Source organism: Myotis nattereri (assembly GCF_964212035.1).
Source record: "Myotis nattereri genome assembly, chromosome: 9".
Taxonomy (NCBI): domain Eukaryota; kingdom Metazoa; phylum Chordata; class Mammalia; order Chiroptera; family Vespertilionidae; genus Myotis; species Myotis nattereri.
In genome coordinates, this window is record NC_138084.1 from 82,180,161 (window position 1) to 82,199,206 (window position 19,046).

Here is a 19,046-nt window from a genome sequence, read left to right on the forward strand (position 1 = left end):
GCTGCCCCCACTGAGTCCGCTCCCTACTGGCCGCTCGAGGCCTCGAGCCTGGCTCTCTGCCTTCTTACCACCCCCGAGGACATCTGGTCTCAGCAGGGGGCGGCCCCGGTCATAATCCAGAATGGAGGAAGGGCCATAGGTACTGGGCCGGGTGAGGAAGCTGGCCGGGGGGCCCGGCTTGAAACCCCGCTTCTCCTTCTCTAGGAAGGAGGCAGCCAGGGTGGCGCCGTAGGAGGAGGGGGTGTAGGAGCCATAGCCTGACTTGGCGTAAGGGGTGTCTGCGTAGCGTGCTGAGTCCGTGTAGCGCTTCAGCGTGGAGGAGAGCTGGGACATCCTTCAGGGCTGTGCTCAGTGGGGACCGGGAGCCTCATGGGCTGAAAGACAAGGAAAGGTCATCAGAGGGCCCTGCCGGGGGTCGGCTCCCAACCTTCCTGCTCCCCCATCCTCCACCTCCGGAAGGAACCCTGGATCTCAACTAGGGACCACACAGTCCCTTTCCGCAAGAGGCTGGCCCGCCGCTGAGCAACATGCCGCTGCCTGGTGCACACACAGGTGGGCGTGCAGGTCTGCAACACTCAGGCATTCACGCTTCGGGGAGAGCACAGGGGGGACTGGCTTTGATGAGCCACCAGGGCAGTCAGTCTCAGCACCTCGTGGCCTCCCTGAGTGCCCCCCTCCGAACACCAACATGCCAGCAGGAACTGCCCTCTGCAGCCTCCAGCCACACACACAACCCCAGCCCGGTCCAGCGCTCCTCCTCGGCCTCTGCAGACCCTTTGGCGGGAGGCTGCACTGCCCTCACCCTCGCCCTCTGAGAGAGCCTGGACAGTGCAAGAGTCAAGACCATCCCACTCCCATCTGACTCATGGGACGAGTGGGAGTCTTTGGAATTAGACTGTCTGAGCCGGAAAGACCAGAGGATCCTTGGATCAGATTCCTGGTGAGGAAAAGCAGGCCCCCGAGAGGGAGCGGGGTGGGGAGGGGAGGAGAGTGAGCAGGTGCCGGGAGGCGGCTTGACCTTGGTCTCCACACTCCATCCCCGAGCCCTTCCCTGACACACCTGCTGCAGTGGCAGGACCCACCCTCACCCTGAGCTGAGGCTCCTGCTCTAAGTGGATCAGAGCACCGTGGCCTCCAGGCCCTGCCAGGTCCATGCCCAGCTGCTCCTGGTGAGGACGACGTGCCCCTAGACCCGTCCGTGGTCGGCAAACCGCAGCTCGTGAGCCACATGCGGCTCTTTGGCCCCTTGAGCGTGGCTCTTCCACAAAATACCACGTGCGGGCGCGCACGTACAGTGCGATTGAAACTTCGTGGCCCATGCGCAGAAGTCGGTATTTTGTGGAAGAGCCACGCTCAAGGGGCCAAAGAGCTTCATATGGCTCGAGAGCCGCGGTTTGCCGACCACTGCTCTAGACTCCAGAGCAGTGGTTCTCAACCTTCTGGCCCTTTAAATACAGTTCCTCAGGTTGTGACCCAACCATAAAATTATTTTCGTTGCTACTTCATAACTGTCATGTTGCTACTGTTATGAATCGTCATGTAAATATCTGATACGCAGGATGGTCTTAGGCGACCCCTGTGAAAGGGTCATTCGACCGCCAAAGGGGTCGCGACCCACAGGTTGAGAACCGCTGCCCTAGAGGCTGACATCTGCACTGCCGGTGGCACACGCCATGTTGCCCAGGCGCTCACGCTGGGGAGATCTGGTGAAGGAACACAGACCAGCGGAGCCAGGATGGGAGCCCAGGCCTTTCAGGTTTCCAGCCCAGTGCTCTTTACACATGACCTTGATTCACGCCTCCCAGCAAACGCAGGCTCACTCGGGACCCCCAGAGTCCCTTCCTCACCCCCAAAGCGCAGGCTTTATCTGCAGTGGAGCTGGAGGGCACAGAGGCTTTGGAGAGAGCAGCAGGTAGGATCAGGCCCCTTTCCTGAGGGCCACCGGGAGCCCTTGGGGTGGGGGGTGGTGTGGAGAGCCGCCCAGGACCCTCGGAGCAGTGTGTGCAGGCGCGGGCTGTGACGCCCTGTGATGGACTAGCTGGGTGACTCTGCCCTCGTCATTTCACCCTCCGACCCTCGAGTCCCAGCGTTCTCACCGTAAAGCAAGTATAACATTGCCATCCTCCCTCCCTCACAGGGCTGTTGTGAGGAGTTAAGTGAGATAATGACACGGGAAAGCCCTCCACAGGACAGCTATTACCCCCCCCCCCCCCGCCCCCAGGCAGCCTGTCCGCCCCGCCCTTGGTGAGCCTGGAATAAGTTAAGGCAGGGCTGGGTCCCTCCCAGTTGCGGTGGCTTCTGACCTCAGCCTTGAGCACTCAGGTTCCCCGCAGCCCCCAGTGACCTGTACCCCCTCTTCGGGGGTAGCTGTTTAGGAGGCAGCGGCAGCAATGTGGCCGCAGAGGAGGCAGCGGCAGCAATGTGGCCGCAGAGGAGGCAGCCTGCAGCTTGCCAGGCCTGCAGCTCAGCCCATCAGGGCAGAGAGGAGCTGGCGCCAAGCCCCACACACCGAGGGCTTGGCAGAGCCACTAGAAACTCGGTCCATGCCAGGCTTGGTCAGTGCAGGGGGAGATGGCAGATGGCAATGTTCACAGGGCTCCAGAACAAAACGTCTAAGGTTCTGGAGACCTCCGGCAGTTTCCAGCCCAGGCTGCCTCCGACAAATCCGGCCCACATCTATTGTCTAACTTTCTCCCACCTGCTGGACCCCGACCTTCACGCATACTCCCTGGCCCGCTGTGCTCCCACCTCCAGCACAATCTCCACACCTTTCTAGGGAAGGGTGGCTGCAGGAAGCCCTTATTCAGGGTTGGGGAACCATGAGCTTTCCTCGCACCGACTTAACTTTCTGGGGTGCAGAGAAGGAAGCGCGTGAGAGCTGCGGGAGGCTGGGGAGGAACAGACAGAGGCCCAGGGGCTGGGGCCCAGTCCAGTCGGGCTGTTTCACTATTGATGAGGACGCCATCAATAATTCACAGTCACAGAAACTCCAGGTCTCGGGAGCTGGGCTCCAGGACACTGAGCTGCCAAGCAGATACGCCCTGCCACTCCCGTGCCTTTCTGCCTCGGGCAGGGCTGTCTCCCTCCCCCACGCCAGGCTCCTGGGAGTTGGCTCTCTGTGCAGCGCCCAGCTCATGACCTCTCCTGGCTGCTGACGGTGCAGAAGGGCTGTCGCCAAGCTAGGGGCAGCCTGGACAGGGACAGGGACAGACGGACAGATGGAGAGCTCTGGGACAGCTCATGAGCAGCCCTGGGAAGAGTTGGGGCTGGAGGTAGACCACACCTTCTGGCCCCAGAGTCCCAGGGGGGCTCCTAAATCCCTGCTTTCCCGTCTGCTCCCATCTGGTGAGCAACTGGCAGACCTCGCCACCCCTGGAAGCTGCCCCGGGGACGGGGGGTGGGGGGTGTCCTGCTCCCACACACAGCCTTCTGGAAGCTGCCTGTCAGCACTGAGCTCTGGCTCACAGTCCGCGCGTCTGGCAGAGGGTCCCTGTTGGGCCGAGGCCTGGAGCAGGCCTATCCCCCGCCCCGCCCCACCCCGCCCCGCTGTCTCGCTCTTGAGACAAGTGCTAGTGCCTTCCAGGGGAGCAGACAGGTTGGGGTGGGCCCCGCTCCTCCCGGCATTACCTGGTAGGGCTGACCCCGGAGGCTGCATCCCACACCTCGGGTGGGAGACCAGGCCAGGCCCTGGTGGTATCCTTGCCACACAAGCCAGGGGCAGGACTGGCACTCACAGGGCGACGCAGAGATTCGTTGCCACAGGAACAGGCTGAACAGAATGGCCTTTCCATGGGGCAGTGGGAGACATGCTGATTGGCTGGGGCAACCTCCTCCCCGTCCCTGCCCAGTGGGGGGTCCTGCTGCCTGGCTTCTGCCCGTGTGCCCAGCGCTGGCAAGTACAGGCATGTGGCTCCAGAAGACACCGCCCAGGTGCCAGCCACCTCCTCCTCCGGGCCATCTCCTCTCCCTGCTTGGCTCCTCACTCTGCTGTTTCCCCCTCTTGGGAGGGGCAGCAACATTCCTCTGTACAGAGCATTCAGCCTCCTGACAGGACAGGTGAGCCAAGCACCATCCCCCCTGCCCCCCCAACAGATACTGCCCCCCTCAGGCCAGGGGCTGTGCTGAGCACGGCACACGCAGCCTCAGCGCCAGCACTCAGCCTCGCCACACGCCTTCAGACGTGTCCCCCACATCTCAGCGCAGTGTTGAGCTTGAATTCTCTTGGAAGAATAAATGCCTTGCTCTGGCCGCAGTGACTCAGTTGGTTGGGTGTTGTCTGATGCACCAAAAAGTCACTGGTTTGATTCCTGGTCAGGGCACATGTCTGGGCTGCAGCTCAATCCCCAGTGGGGGCAGTGCAGGAGGCAGTGATCAATGATTCTCTCTCATCGCTTCTCTCACATTGATGTTCCTTTCTCTCTTTCTCTCTCTCTCTAAAAATAATAATAATAATAATGAATAAATGCCACAAACATCATTTGAAGATTTAATTTTTTACATTAAATTGAAATTAAAAGTATTTTTATTCAAAAATTTAAAAATAAATAGACAAGAAATATAAAGAATGGCGCATTCGAATGAAGCACCCATATTCCTGGAGTTACTAAAGCCTAACCCTTCCCTGATGCTCCCGGAAGCCTGCGATGGCCTCGTCTCCTCCCCAGGAGTAGATGCTGTTCGCCTGCTCCTGTGCAGTCACAGGGGTCCCCAGGCCGCGCTGGGAGGAGGGGCAGAGCTGGGGGGATGTGCGTTCTGTCTGTCACAGCCGCCCTGACCTTGGCCCCCACTTCACCTTGCCCTCTGCTCTCCCTGAGCTGGCCCAGGGTGGGGGTCTCCAGGCGTCACTGTCTGGCCACAGCCAGGCCGAGGCGAGGCGGCAGCCTCCGGGAGCAGCCCCCGAGTTTCCACTGCAGGGGAGTGACAGTCAGGTGCAACCTGAGCGCACCATGCTGATGAGCAGCGCAGGGCTGATGGCAGCGAGATGGCTGGGAGGCCTTTTCCTGCAGCCCCCCCCCCCCCCCCAGGGCCACCCTGCCACGGCCTTCGGCCTGGGCCTGGTCAGGGACATGTGGCCGCCCACCCTCCCACCTTCCAGCTGCTGGGCTCACTCCCCAAAGCAGCCAGGCCAGATGAGTCAGGGGTGCAGATGAAACCGAGCCCCCGGGGCAGCCAACCCCCTTGCAATCAGTCACTGTCATTTCCTGTTGCTCACATGCAAGGTTCCCGAACCTGCCAGGCCAGGGGAGGACTTGCTCCCCAGGAATCCCGGGCACTCCTGGCATCCAGGTAGGGGACAGGGAACATCCTACATCCCAGCAGCCTTCCTGGCCCTGCTCTGCCCAGCTGTGCCCTGCTCTCTGGGGTGAAGGCATGCCAGCTCCCAGATGGAAAGCCCATGGCTGGGTCCCCAAGGCAGGCCTCCACAGGACCCAGGTTCACCCCCTGCCAGGTGGCCAGGGCAGGTGCGTGAGAACCACCCAGCCCTGCCCAGCAGTGTCGTCAGAGCATCCCATGGCCACTGGCGAGGGCAGGAGGCCCTGCTGATGTGCTGACACAAAAGGCAAAGTGGCCGAGAGGGGCCCTGTCTCCCCTCACCTCCCCCTGACCCTCCCTCCAGCTGTCCGGGCACCCACGGGAGTGTGGGAACCTCAGGCTGCCCGGGCAGGTGTGGAGATGCAGGTGGAGTGGAGGCCTGGGGTGAGGATACCTGTGCTCACATCACCCAGGAGACCTGTGGGCTCCTCTCGGGCCCAGGAGCCTCGGCCCGCCACTCCTTCCCCGCCTGTCCCCGGCAGCTCTAGCTGTGAGGGGAGCAGCCAGTGACCCACCCGTAGTGCCTAATAGTTTTACAGGCCTTGACAGGGGTCATGGAAGGGAATTTGGAGCCATTTCCGTCTCTCTGGCTCCCAGGAGGTGCCCAAGGATTGGGAGAGGGGTGGGAGAAGAGGTAAAATAGAGAGATTGAAGATGACAGCAAGAATCCTGACTGGCTGAAAGAAGTGGGTGGGCCCAGGGGAGTATTCCCATTGGGTAATGCTTTGATTCGGGGTTGGGAGAGGGCAGGCATCTCTACAGGGCTAAGAAAAGGCACCGGAAATGGGCCCCAGACAGAGTTGAAATCCTGAGGTTCCCTCCCGCCACCTCTGCGGGCGCTCTGCTCTCCCGGGCCTCCTCCCAGGGCGCGCTTTCTCTCCCTCGCCCCTCCGGGATGCCATCCTGTCTTGTTCCTGACCTCCAGCCTCTGGTCTTGCCCACAGCACCCACCAGGCCTGGAGGCCGTCTCTCCAATGTTCCCCCAAACAGTCCAGGGCCCTCCATTCAGCATCCCCGTGAAGCTCAGATATTAAAGGGGCAGCTACTGACCTGTGCTGGGGGGCAATGGGCAGGATCTGGGGGCTCCCTTCCCAGCTGGGCCGGAGCGCGTGGCGAGCCCTGGTGGCCCTGGAGTACGCCTCTGGGCTGGTAACCCGGCTCAGGTTGCTGACTGATATATATAGCATCTTATCTGACCTCACAGCCATGGCGAGCTAGCTCCACTCACTGCATTCCAAGCCCGGGGGAATTAAAGGGGCAGCGACAGGCTTCCCTTCAGGGGCTGCCCTGATGGGCTGCGCCAGACCAGGACTCCCAAGAGGACTCTCTGAATGGGGGACACTTTGAAGTGAAACTGAAGGGGGATTTCAGATTTCAGGTGGAACAGCTGGAAAGGGGGCAGTAGGATGGGGATGGGATGGACGCAAAATATGCAGAAGCAGGTGCCAGTCACAGACTTAGAGGCAAGGAAGAAGCACAGTACGGCCCGACTCCCGTGCTTCTGAGATGAAGACCTCAAGGTGACAGCCCCTCGTTCAAGGGCACAGACTCCGAGAGGCGAAGAGACTGGCGCCCAGACTTCCAGCCCAAACCCTTTTACAGCAAGCTCCCAGCCTGGGCTCGCAGCCCCGTTCCTTCCCTTCCAGTGGCTCTGAGACAGAGGACAAGTCACGTAGGCTGTCGGAACCTCGGTTATTTACTCCACAAAACAGGAGTCATAGTCAGCATGCAACAGACCTCCCAGTGCGAGGGTTAAATAAAACACACGGCGACATCCTGGCATAACCAGAGCTCCGGCACAACACCGACCGGCACGAGGTGGGCTGGGAGGCCGCCTTCTCCTGCATCCCAGGCCCTGCATGTCCCCTGGCCTTTGGCTGGCCCTGGCCATGGCCCTTGGCCCACGGCCTGGTCAGGGACACGCACCCCAGCCTCCTAATGTGATAATATAATTATTATTGTGTTGAATACTTCCACTATCATCATAGTTAGTGGTGGTATTTCTTGTTGTTGTTGTTAATCCTCACCCGATGCTATTTTTCCCATTGATTTTTAGAGAGAGTGGAAGGGAGGGGGAGAGACAGAGAGAGAAACATCGATATGAGAGAAACACATCGATTGGTTGCCTCCTGCATGAGCCCTGCCCAGGGCCAGGGAGGGGCCTGCAACTGAGGTACATGCCCTTGACCGGAACTTATCCCGGACCCGTCAGTCCGAGGCTCTATCCACTGAGCCAACCTGGCTAGGGCTAACAGTCATCATAATAATGCCATATCTCCCAGTGGTGAGGGTTAAATAAAACATGTCAATATCCTGGCACATAGTAAGAGTTCGAGAGGTGGTCATTATTATTACAGTGACTAGTTCCACTGCGGTTACAGTCAGCGGTCGTATTTCCAGCAGCACCTCCAGGTGAGCCTTCTTAGGGCCAACAGGGCCTGTGTGCTGCCCCTCGGAGCACCCTGCCCTGGTGCTAGGAGGCGCCCCGCCCTCCTGAGCTGGTCTGTGCCCGCACCGGCCAGGGCCAACGCGGCGTGCCATCCTCCCAGCGCTCCCGCCACCCACCGGAGGCGGCCAGGCCCACGGGCGCCTTCCTCCTCGGCCCAGAAAACCCAGCCAGCGCAGCTGCTCCGGCGGCTCACTCTACCTGCGCGAGCGCTCCGTGTCCAAGGCCGCAGAGCTGGGCTGGGCAGGGCCACGGCCGGAGGAGCGGGGTTCTCAACCTCTCGGCCTCGGCTCAGTCTGTTTCTCGAAGGCTCTGCCTGCGAACTGGGAGTCCCCAGGCTGTGCCTCACCCTGTCGTGGCCGAGGCCCTGACTCAGCTGAGCCCTGGTGATGCACTTCAGAGGACGCCCTGGCCCGGCCCTCATTCCAGGCCTGGTGACTACTCCTTTGGCAGCATCTGTAGCATCAAAGGAGTGCGGGTGCCCAACCCCAGCTCAACCAGCTCTCCTGCTCTCCACTGTACGGGGTCCCACTTGGGGGACCTTCACACGCCATGCCTGGGGAGGTGATCATCACCCCAGTCTGCAACTCAGCCCCATTCTATTTTTTTTAACTTATATTTTTATTGATTTCAGAGGAAGGGAGAGGGAGAGAGAAACATCAATGATGAGAACCATTGATCAGCTGCCTCCTGCACGCCCCCTACTGAGGATCAAGCCCTCACCGGGAATCCAGCCGGTGACCTCCCGGTTCAGAGGTCGCCGCTCAGCCCCTGAGCCACAGGGCGGGGCTCAGCCCCATCCCAGAGGCAGCCGGGCGGGCAGCAGGTGGCCAGTCCTCAGAGACCAGCCGGACGGGTCGGCCGGGGCTTCCCTGGGCGGTGACTTGCCCTGGAGCACCCCTCCCCCCACCGCCCCGGCTTCTGGTTCGGGATGGGGGAGAATCCTCCATCACTGCACTGCTGCCCCCCGACACCCCACTCCGCTGGGCACCCCTCCCGGGAGCTGTACAGGAGGAGGGAGTCAGTGTCCAGGCGGCTCTCAGGCCACACACAGGGCACCGGGCACAGGGCACTGGGACCCCGACCCGCCAGAGCGCGCGTCCTGAGAACCACCGACCAGCACGCAGCCCCGCCCGCGCGGCAGCCGCTCTACCGGGTCTCCAGGGCCCGCTCCGCCCGGCGGTCCCGGGCGCTCCGCGCTCGGAGCCTCAGAGGCGCCGACCTCCGCCCCGGCCTCCCCGCCCGGCAGGTGGCACGTACCCGCGTCTGCTCCGAGGGTGGCCGCGCCGAGCCGGGCACGAGCATGGGGCCGCGGGTGCCCCGGGCCGGTCCGAGCGCGGACAGCTCCCGGCCTCCGCTCCGTCGCCTCCCGCACCTCCGCCTCCCGCACCTCGGCCCGGGGCCGCGAGGACCTCCCCGGGCAATGGGCGCCACCCAGCGGGCAGCCGCCGCCTTGCGCCGGGCAGCGAAGCCCCGCCTCGCGCGTCACCGAGACGCCGCACGGCGATTGGCTGGGCCTATTGTGGCGTCATTAGCGCCCGCCTTGCTAGGGTCTCCCTGGCAACGCGTGGTACCGGGCCACGTGGAGGAAGAGCCCCAAGTTTGGAGGCGGAAGAGCACGAAGACCTAGACTGGAAGCGACCCCAGGGCAGGACGGTGGGCGCCGGGGCGCAGGAACAGGCAGGTGTGGGGGAGAGGAGGGGGGCCGTGGGGAGGAGGAGGGGGGCCGTGGGGAGGAGGAGGGGGGCCGTGGGGAGGGGGGCCTGGGGAGGAGTGGGGGGCCATGGGGAGGGGGGCGTGGGAAGGAGGGGGGCCGTGGGGAGGAGTGGGGGGCCGTGGGGAGGAGTGGGGGGCCGTGGGGAGGAGTGGGGGGCAATGGGGAGGGGGGCGTGGGAAGGAGGGGGGCCGTGGGGAGGAGGGGGGCCGTGGGGAGGAGGAGGGGGCCGTGGGAAGAGGCCCAGAGCTTGCACCCTGGGGCGTGTGTGTCAGCTCTGTAGTCAGGGAGGAGGGCCCGCTCTTCAGCCCCCTTTCCCCTAAAAGACACTGCCCGTTCACTACCGTGGGAGCAGTGCCTGGTGCTGACTCCTCCAGTGGGTAAAGGAAGGGAGGTGCTGAGGCCACCATGGGGACTCTGGTCTTCCAAGAAAAAGCGGAGGCGGAACTTGCATTTCGACCCTCCTCCTCTCCCCAGGGTGAGGAAACCCGCACAGCCAGGCCAAGGGGCGTCAAGACAAATCCAGGTTTTCCGTTTCCCTGGACCATCAAACCAAGCAAAGCGCAGCCCTCGGCCTTCCCCTAGGCCAGCGGTCGGCAAACTCGTTAGTCAACAGAGCCAACGATTGAAATTTCTTTTGAGCCAAATTTTTTAAACTTAAACTATATAGGTAGGTACATTGTTATTAACTTAATTAGGGTGCTCCTAAGCTGGCCTTTGCTAAAAACGTCCTCAATCTGATCGAGGTACGTTTGCTGAGGTCGACCCCTTCCAACTCTACCATCCACACTCGTCTTGTATACTTGTTTCGTGGATCTCCTTTCCGAAAACCGACTTCTGCGCATGGGCCACGAAGTTTCAATCGCACTGTACCACTGCCCTAGGCGACCAGGAGGAAGCCCAGCATCCTTGGGTGGCTCCACCCGCCGGCAGGAGTGCCCAGGATCTGTTAGCTCCCTCTCCCACTCTCCACAGCTGGCATTTGTGTTCATTGCCACTCCTCTGAAGTCCCTGTGTTGTCTGTTTCCCGGACAAATTAGAGGAGAAAAATACTTAAATTTTTGCCTGCAATGAATTCAGATATGTATCTGAATTCATTCTTCCTTCTGCTCCAAGTAAGAAGGGGTGTGTCTCTTGTTGTTTCAGACTAACCTTAAGGTTTGAGAATGTGGATCTCAGCTCTTTGTTTCCTTGGGGGCCTGATTAGATCACATTTTACAGGGGGTGACTGACCGTGCCAGGAACTCTTATAGGCTTTGAAGATACAGCAGTGAACAAAACAGGCAAAATCCTTGCATTCTAGTAGAAGCAGGACAATCATCAAATAAGTATACCCTCCAGTACGTTAGATGGTAGTAATAGCTATCCCCTGGGAGGGGAGAGGGAGGGGTTCAGTTGCAGTCAGTGATGGCCTCCAGGAGCAGGTGCCAATTTAATGACCTGACGGAGGCGAGGGGAGAACCATCTGGATGTCTTGGGGGAGAATGTTGAAAACAGAAGGAATAGTACATGCAAAGGTCCTGAGGTGGAAGCATACTTGCCACTTTTGAGGATGAACCGCAAGGTTATTGTGGCTGGAGTGATGAGAGAGCAGAAGAGAGAGAGAGAGAGAGAGAGAGAGAGAGAGAGAGAGAGAGAGAGAGAGATATGAGGTCAGAGTTAAGGGAAGGACTTTGCCATGGCTCTAAGGCCGTGTGATGATGTTTGAGAGAGAAGCATCACTTTGTCGCTCCACTTACTTATGCATCATTGGTTGACTCTTATATGTACGTTGACCGGCATCGGACCTGCAGCCTTGGTGTATGGGACAAGCTGTAACCGACTGAGCTTCCTGGCCAGGGCTGGGTGTATTTGAACGTAGAATCTCCAGGGTCTTCTGATGGGCTAGTTCCATGAAAGAAAGGGGGGGATTGTTGGCCTGATCATTGAGAGGGTGTAGGCTGTGGAGGAAGCAGGTTTGGGGGAGGGGAGGTCAGGAGCTTAGTTTAATATATGTAAGTCTTAGATGTCTATCAGTCATGTTAAGGTGTAAAGAAAGTGGCTGGATGTACAAGTTTGGCAAAATATGGGTTGAAGATACAAAATTGAGAGTCATCAGCTAATGGTTGTTATTTAAAGCCATGAGGTTAGAAGATTCCCAGGAACAAGTATAAATAAAAAAACCATGCAAGGGCCTGGTTGGTGTGGCTCAGTGGATAGAGTGTCGTCCTGCGGACTGAAGGGTCCCAGGTTCGATTCCGGTCAAGGGCATGTACCTTGGTTGCAGGCACATCCCCAGTGGGGTGTGTGCAGGAGGCAGCTGATCGATGTTTCTCTCTCATCAATGTTTCTAACTCTCTATCCCTCTCCCTTCCTCTCTGTAAAAAAATAAAAAATAAAAAAAATAAAAAAACCAAACAAACATGCAAGGACGGAATCTTGGAGCTTTCCAACAGTCTATGATTTTATTTTATTCTTATACTAGAGGCCCAGTGCATGAAATTCATGCAATGGTAGGGTCCCTAGGCCTGGCCTGTGATCAGTGCCATCTTCCCCAGCTGCCAGCAGCCGGCCCCACTCCCTGCTGCCACTCACCCCTGGTTCCCCGTTCACCAGCAGGCTATTGGACCCTGCTGGCTGGGAGTGAGGGGGTGGGGGAAGAACCAAAAGAACCAAAAGATTGGCCATCCCGCCCGCTTGCCGGCCCCGGCCCCTGCCACCAGTTGCCCTCTGTGTATGGGGTGACCGGCAGGGTGGGGGCCTTGGCCTGGTGCCACCCACATCTACCACCACCCATCCATGGCTCCCCATTCGCCATCGGGTGATCTAAACCTGTTGGCCGGGAGGAGGGACCAAGAGGTTGGCTATTTCTGCCCGCTCATCGGCCCTGCCCCCTGCCGACACCCACCCCTGATTCCCTGTTCACCAGTGGGTGATCAGAGCCTACCCGCTTGGGGAAGGGACCAAGAGGTTGGCTGGCAGGCCCTGATCAGGCGATTGGAGCCTGCGGGCTAGGGGCAGCTCCTGCATTGAGCATCTGCCCCCTGGTGGTCAGTGCGAGTCTACGACGGCTCGTTCCATGGTTCGGTCAATTTGCGTATTACCCTTTTATTATATAGGAATTTAAAAAATATAGTTTTATTGGTTTCAGAGAGGAAGGGAGAGGGAGAGAGATAGAAACATCAAGGATGAGCTCAGAGAAACCAAGATGGCGGCATAGGTAAACATTGGAAATTGCTGCATCCCACAAAAAATTCAAAAATACAACTAAAAGACAAAACGGACATCATCCAGAACCACAGGAAGGCTGGCTGAGTGGAAATTCTACAACTAGAAGGAAAGAGAAAAGCACACTGAGACTCAGAGGAGGTGCGGAAGTGCAGAGGTATGGAGGAGCATGCGGAAACGGCTGGCAACTGATCACGCGGCTGTCTTTTTGAATCGGAAGGGAGTCACAAGCCCCCGACTGCTCTGAACTCCAGTTCCAGGTGACTCTCTGGGGACCCAGATTCATACAGGGAGAAACTGGACTGTCTGGCAGCGGGCAGAACTTGGAACTCGAGGGCGGATTTCTCTCAAAGGTGCTTGCAGGGATTACTGGGACACTGAGACTCGGGGCCCCTTAGGGCAGGGCTGAGGATCAGCCATAGCAGCTTGCTCCACCCTGTTGATTCCCTAAGACCCTGCCCCACCCAAGCTGCGGCAGAGGCTTTTGCATATGAATGCCCTGGCCCTTTGCAATCTGAAAATTACCTGAGAAACTGCAGCTGGGCCAGACAGACCCAGAACTTCCAAGAGAAGGCCCAAGGCCCCACAGCAGCTTGCATTGCTTCACAGCTGGGCCTCATTTGGGCACCTCCAAACCCCAAACAAGGAAGGGGAATTTGCAGATCTCTTTGTAGCTCCTGCTGGGTAGCCTCAGGCAGAGTCTAAATTAGCACCTCCTTAGAGATCCAAGAGCCAGTGTACCCAGTGGTCAGAGTGGGACCATCCAATTACAACTCCTCAGATCCATAAGGGACACACTCAGGGGGCAGACTCAGTGAGCACCAAAGCCCCACTGAAGCAAGTCTTACCTCATAAGGGTGTCTTCAGCACAGAAGTTCTCCCACCGTAGACACAGCTGACTCTCACAGCCAATTGGCCTGGAGGTCAATTCCTCCCAGTGATACCTACAACAATCAAGGCTTAACTACAACAAGACTGTGCACAAAGCCCACAAGGGGGTGCACCAAGAGTGTCCTCCTCAGGTAATTGGGGAGGCTGAACCACTGGGCCATATGGGACACCTAGCACACAAAGCCACTCTACCAACACAGGGAAGCATAAAAAATGCGGAGACAAAGAAACAGGTCACAAATGACAGAAATGGAGGAAAGCAAACGACTGGATATAGAGTTCAAAACCACACTTTTAAGGTTTTTCAAGAATTTTCTAGAAACCGCCGATAAATTTAGTAAGACCCTCCAAAAGTCTGGTGAGACCACCGATAAATGTAGTGAGACCCTCAAGAAATCTAGTGAGAACCTCAAGGTTATGAAAAAGGACCAACTAGAAATTAAGCATACACTGACTGAAATAAAGGATATTATGCAGAGTTCCACTAACAGACTAGAGGTTCGCAAGAATCAAGTCAAAGATTTGAAATATGAAGAGGCAAAAAACACCCAACCAGAAAAGCAAAATGAAAAAAGAATCCAAAAATACGAAGATAGTGTAAAGAGCCTCTGGGATAACTTCAAGCGTACCAATATCCGAATTATGGGGGTGCCAGAAGAAGAGAGAGAGCAAGATATTGAAAACCTATTTGAAGAAATAATGACAGAAAACTTCCCCTACCTGGTGAAAGAAATAGACTTACAAGTCCAGGAAGCGCAGAGAACCCCAAACAAAAGGAATCCAAAGAGGACCACACCAAAACACATCATAATTAAAATGCCAAGAGCCAAAGACAATGAGAGAACCTTAAAAGCAGCAAGAGAAAGATAGTCAGTTACCTACAAGGGAGTACCCATCCGACTGTCAGCTGATTTCTCAACAGAAACTATGCAGGCCAGAAGGGAGTGGTAAGAAATATTCAAAGTGATGAATACCAAGAACCTGAAACCAAGATTACTTTATCCAGCAAAGCTATCATTCAGAATTGAAGGTCAGATAAAGAGCTTCACAGATAAGGAAAAGCTAAAGGAGTTCGTCACCACCAAACCAGTATGATATGAAATGCTGAAAGGTATCCTTTAAGAAGAGGAGGAAGAAGAAAAAGGTAAAGATACAAATTATGAACAACAAACATGCATCTAGGAACAAGTGAATCTAAAAATCAAGTGAATCAATAATCTGATGAACATAATAAACTGGTGATTATAATAGAATCAGGGGCATAGAAAGGGAGTGGACTGACTATTCTTGGGTGGGAAAGGGGTGTGGGGGATGCGGGAAGAGACTGGACAAAAATCATGCACCTATGGATGAGGACAGTGGGGGGGGGGTGAGGGTGGAGGGGCGGGGGTGGGAACCGGGTGGAGGGGAACTATGGGGGGGAAAAAGAGGAACAACTGTAATAATCTGAACAATAAAGATTTAATTAAAAAAAAAAAAGAAACATCAAGGATGAGAGAGAATCATTGATCGGCTGCCTCCTACACCTTACACTGGGGATCCAGTCTGAAACCTGGGCATGTGCTCTGACCCAGAATTGAACCCTGACCTCCTGGTTCATAGGTCGACACTCAACCACTGAGCCACACCAGCCGGGCCCAACAGTACATGCTTTTAGAAGTGAGCAGGAAGCACCAGAGAGACTGGCACAGCCAATGAAGTGGGAAAAAACAAATCCAGGAGGAGGTGGTATGTGGACGCCAACAGCAGGAATCTTCCTGAGGAGGAAGGATCGGTGTGTCCCATGCTGCATGCCGGTGAAGGAGGAGAGTCTGAGAATTGATTTAGAAGGTTGTTGGTGACCCGACCTGGCAAGACTGGTTTGGGTGGAGTGATGGCGTGAAAGTTGGATGGTGGGTGAGTTCAAGAAAGAATGGGAGAGGGATGGACGATGAGAACTCTTCGGAGGAGTTTAGGGAAAGGAAGGAGAGATGTTGGGTGGGAGCTAAAAGGAGAAGTGAGGTCAAGGGTATTTTTTATTTTTAGTTATTTTTTATTTTTTAAAACATATATTTTTATTGATTTCATAGAGGAGGGAGAGGGAGAGGGGCTGGCTTGTGGAAACATAGTTGGGTTGTCAGGCCGCGTCCAGGGCCCATTGGAGGTTGAAATCATGGTGGGGAAGTGTCTCTGCTCACCTGCCACATGCACAGCTCTGCCTCAGGTTCAGAGTCCTGCATCTTTACAGCTGTCATGTCTACCGACTTTCCTTTAGACTTACAATAGTCCCCAACTCTCCCCCGCCTCTTATTTGATTTATTTATTTTTGTTAATCCTCACTCGATATTTTTCCATTGGCTTTTAGAGAGAGTGGAAGAGAGAGCGAAAGACCAAGAGAAATATTGATGTGAGAGAAACACATGGATTGGCTGCCTCCTGCATGAACCCTGACCAGGGCCCAGGCCGGGGAGGATTCTGCAACCAAGGTACCTGCCCTTGATGGGAATTGAACCCAGGACCCTTTGGTCTGCAGGCTGATGCTCTATCCACTGAGCCACACCGGTTTTCCTCTTGATAGCTCCTTCTCGTTCTCCTTGTCCTTGCGCGTTCCTTTATCCTCTCCATCTCCAGTGTAGCTTATTGCAGGGTGGTGAGTATACAGGAGTCCCCTTCTCCCCTTTGCTTTCTGTTACCCAATCCACCTCGATCCCAAAATAGTAAATGGAAAATTCCCCCAAAAAACAATTCATACGTTTTAAATTGCCCACTGTTCCGAGGGCTTGATGAACTCTCGCACCATCCCACTACATCGGGCCCAGGATGCAGTCATCTCCATGGAATGCATTCACGTTGTACACAGAGCCGGCTAGTCACTCCGCAGCTGCCTCGGCGGCCAGCCTGCTCACGGTGTTGCCGTGCGGCAATGCTTATGTTCAGTGCTACCTCATTTTACTTAACAATGGCCCCATTGCCACTCACATAACTTTTTTTTTTTATATTTTTTTATTGATTAAGATATTACATATGTGTACCCTCTACCCCCCCCCCCCCACCCCCCGCTCATCCCCTCACCCCCCCGTTGTCCGTGTCCATTGGTTAGGCCTATATGCTTGCATATAAGTCCTTTGGTTGATCCTTCCCCCTTGCCCCTACCCTCCCCTACCTTCCCTCCAAGGCCCGACAGTCCAATCAAAGCCTCTCCATCTCTGGATCAGTCCTTGTTCATCAGTTTATGTTGTTCATTATATTCCACAAATAAGTGAGATCTTGTGGTATTTATCCGCTCTCCAGTTCCATCCATGCTGTGGCGAATGGTAAGAGTTCCTTTTTCTTCTTCCTCTTCTTAAAGAATACCTTTCAGCATTTCATATAATGCTGGTTTGGTGGTGATGAACTCCTTTAGCTTTTTCTTATCCGTGAAGCTCTTTATCTGACCTTCCATTCTGAATGATAGCTTTGCTGGATAAAGTAATCTTGGTTTCAGGTTCTTGCTATTCATCACTTTGAATATTTCTTGCCACTCTCTTCTGGCCTGCATGGTTTCTGTTGAGAAATCAGCTGACAGTCATATGGGTACTCCCTTGTAGGTAACTGACTGTCTTTCTCTTGCTGCTTTTAAGATTCTCTCTTTATCTTTTGCTCTTGGCATTTTAATTATGATGTGTCTTGGTGTGGTCCTCTTTGGATTCCTTTTGTTTGGGGTTCTCTGCGCTTCTTGGACCTGTAAGTCTATTTCTTTCACCAGGTGGGGGAAGTTTTCTGTCATTATTTCTTCAAATAGGTTTTCAATATCTTGCCCTCTCTCTCCTTCTGGTACCCCTATAATTCTGATGTTGGTACGCTTGAAGTTGTCCCAGAGGTTCCTTACACTATCTTCATATTTTTTGAATCTCTTTTCTTTTTTCTTTTTCGGTTGGGTATTTTTTGTTTCTTTGTATTTCAAATCTTTGACTTGATTCTTGGGATCCTCTTGTCTGCTGTTGGATCTCTGTAAATTATTCTTTATTTCAGTCAGCGTATGCTTAATTTCTAGTTGGTCCTTTTTCATGTCCTCCATGGTCTCACTATACTCCTTGAGGGATTCATTAAATTTATCGGCGGTTTCCATAAAATTCTTGACAAACCTTATAAACGTGGCCTTGAACTCTATATCCAGTCGTCTGTCCTCCTCCGTTTCTGCCAATTGTGACCTGTTTCTCTGTCTCCGCATTTTGGCTGCTTCCCTGTGTTGATAGAGTGGCCCTGCGCGCCAGGTGTCCTGTAGGGCCCAGTGGCTCAGCCTCCCCAGTTACCTGGGGTGGACACTCTTGGTGCACTCTTGGTGCCTTGGTTGTTGTAGGATCACTGGGAGGAATTGACCTCCAGGCCAATTGGCTGTGGGAAGCAGCTGTGTCTGAAGTGGGAGAATGGTCCCCCTCTGACCACTGGGTACCGTGGCTCCTGGATCTAAGGAGGTGCTAATTCAGCCCCTGCCTGAGGCCACACAGCCGGAGGAGCCACGAAGAGGCTCAGCTGTGAAGCAATGCAAGCCGCTGCGGGGCCCTGGGCCTTCTCTTGGAAGTTCCGGGTCTGCTTGGTTGGGCTGTAGTTAGGTACATTCACATGCAAAAGCCTCTGCTGCAGCCTGGGTGGGGCGGGGGTCTCAGGGAGTCAAAAGGGCGGAGAAAGAAGCTATGGCTGATTCTCCGCGCCCGGAGTCGCGCGTCTCAGTGTCCCGGTAACGGCTGCAAGCACCTCTGAGGGAAATCCGCCCTCAAGTTCGCCCGCTGCAGCCTGACAGAGCAGCCTCTCCCCGTATGAGTCCTGGGTCCCCAGAGACTTCCCAGAACCGGAGTTCAGAGCAGTCGGGAGCTTGTGATTCAAAAAGACAGCCGCGTCCTCAGGTGCCACTCCCTTTCCGCGCGCGCGAGCCGCCGCCGTACCTCTGCACTTCACCTCCGCAGCTCCTCTGGCTCTCAGCGTGCTTTTCTTTTCTTCTAGTTGTAGAAATTACACTCAGCCAGCCTTCCTGTTGTTCTGGACGATGTTTGCTCCGTCCTTTGGGATATTTTTAAATTGTTGTGGGAGGCGACTATTTCCCGGTGTTTATCTATGCTGCCATCTTAGTTTCTCCCACTCACATAACTTTTATGACAGTTTGTTGTCATAATTGTTGTATGTTATTATTAGTTGTTGTTGATCACTTACTGTGCCTCATTTATAAATTAAAGCAGGGGTCCTCAAACTACGGCCTGTGGGCCACATGCAAATACAAATATTGTATTTGTTCCTGTTTTGTTTTTTTACTTCAAAATAAGATATGTGCAGTGTGCATAGGAATTTGTTCATAGTTTTATTAAAAACTATAGTCCGGCCCTCCAACGGTCTGAGGGACAGTGAACTGGCCCCTGTTTAAAAAGTTTGAGGACCCCTGAATTAAAGCTTACCATAGGTATGTATGGATAGGCAAAAGCGTAGCACATGTTGGGTTCTGTACTGTCCCCTGATTTTCAGCAG

General features: G+C 55.5%; 1 protein-coding gene and 1 long non-coding RNA gene across 5 annotated transcripts in view; both read right to left on the reverse strand.

Moving 5' to 3' along the window:
• Positions 1 to 9,157, reverse strand: part of USP2 (ubiquitin specific peptidase 2) — a gene marked incomplete at its 5' end in the record, with an annotated part of 30,238 nt that extends 21,081 nt beyond the window's left edge. For 3 of the 4 annotated variants that reach the window (XM_081098585.1, XM_081098584.1, XM_081098586.1), the window contains one exon: positions 1 to 333. This exon is cut by the window's left edge and continues 444 nt beyond it. In XM_081098585.1, the coding sequence (XP_080954711.1) occupies positions 1 to 333 (333 nt within the window). Of the gene's footprint in view, positions 375 to 9,019 lie in introns of those variants that run through there. The other variant, XM_081098587.1, reaches the window with a different exon arrangement.
• Positions 1 to 19,046, reverse strand: part of LOC308524290 — a 721,936-nt gene that overhangs the window by 113,811 nt on the left and 589,079 nt on the right. The window lies entirely within an intron of this gene.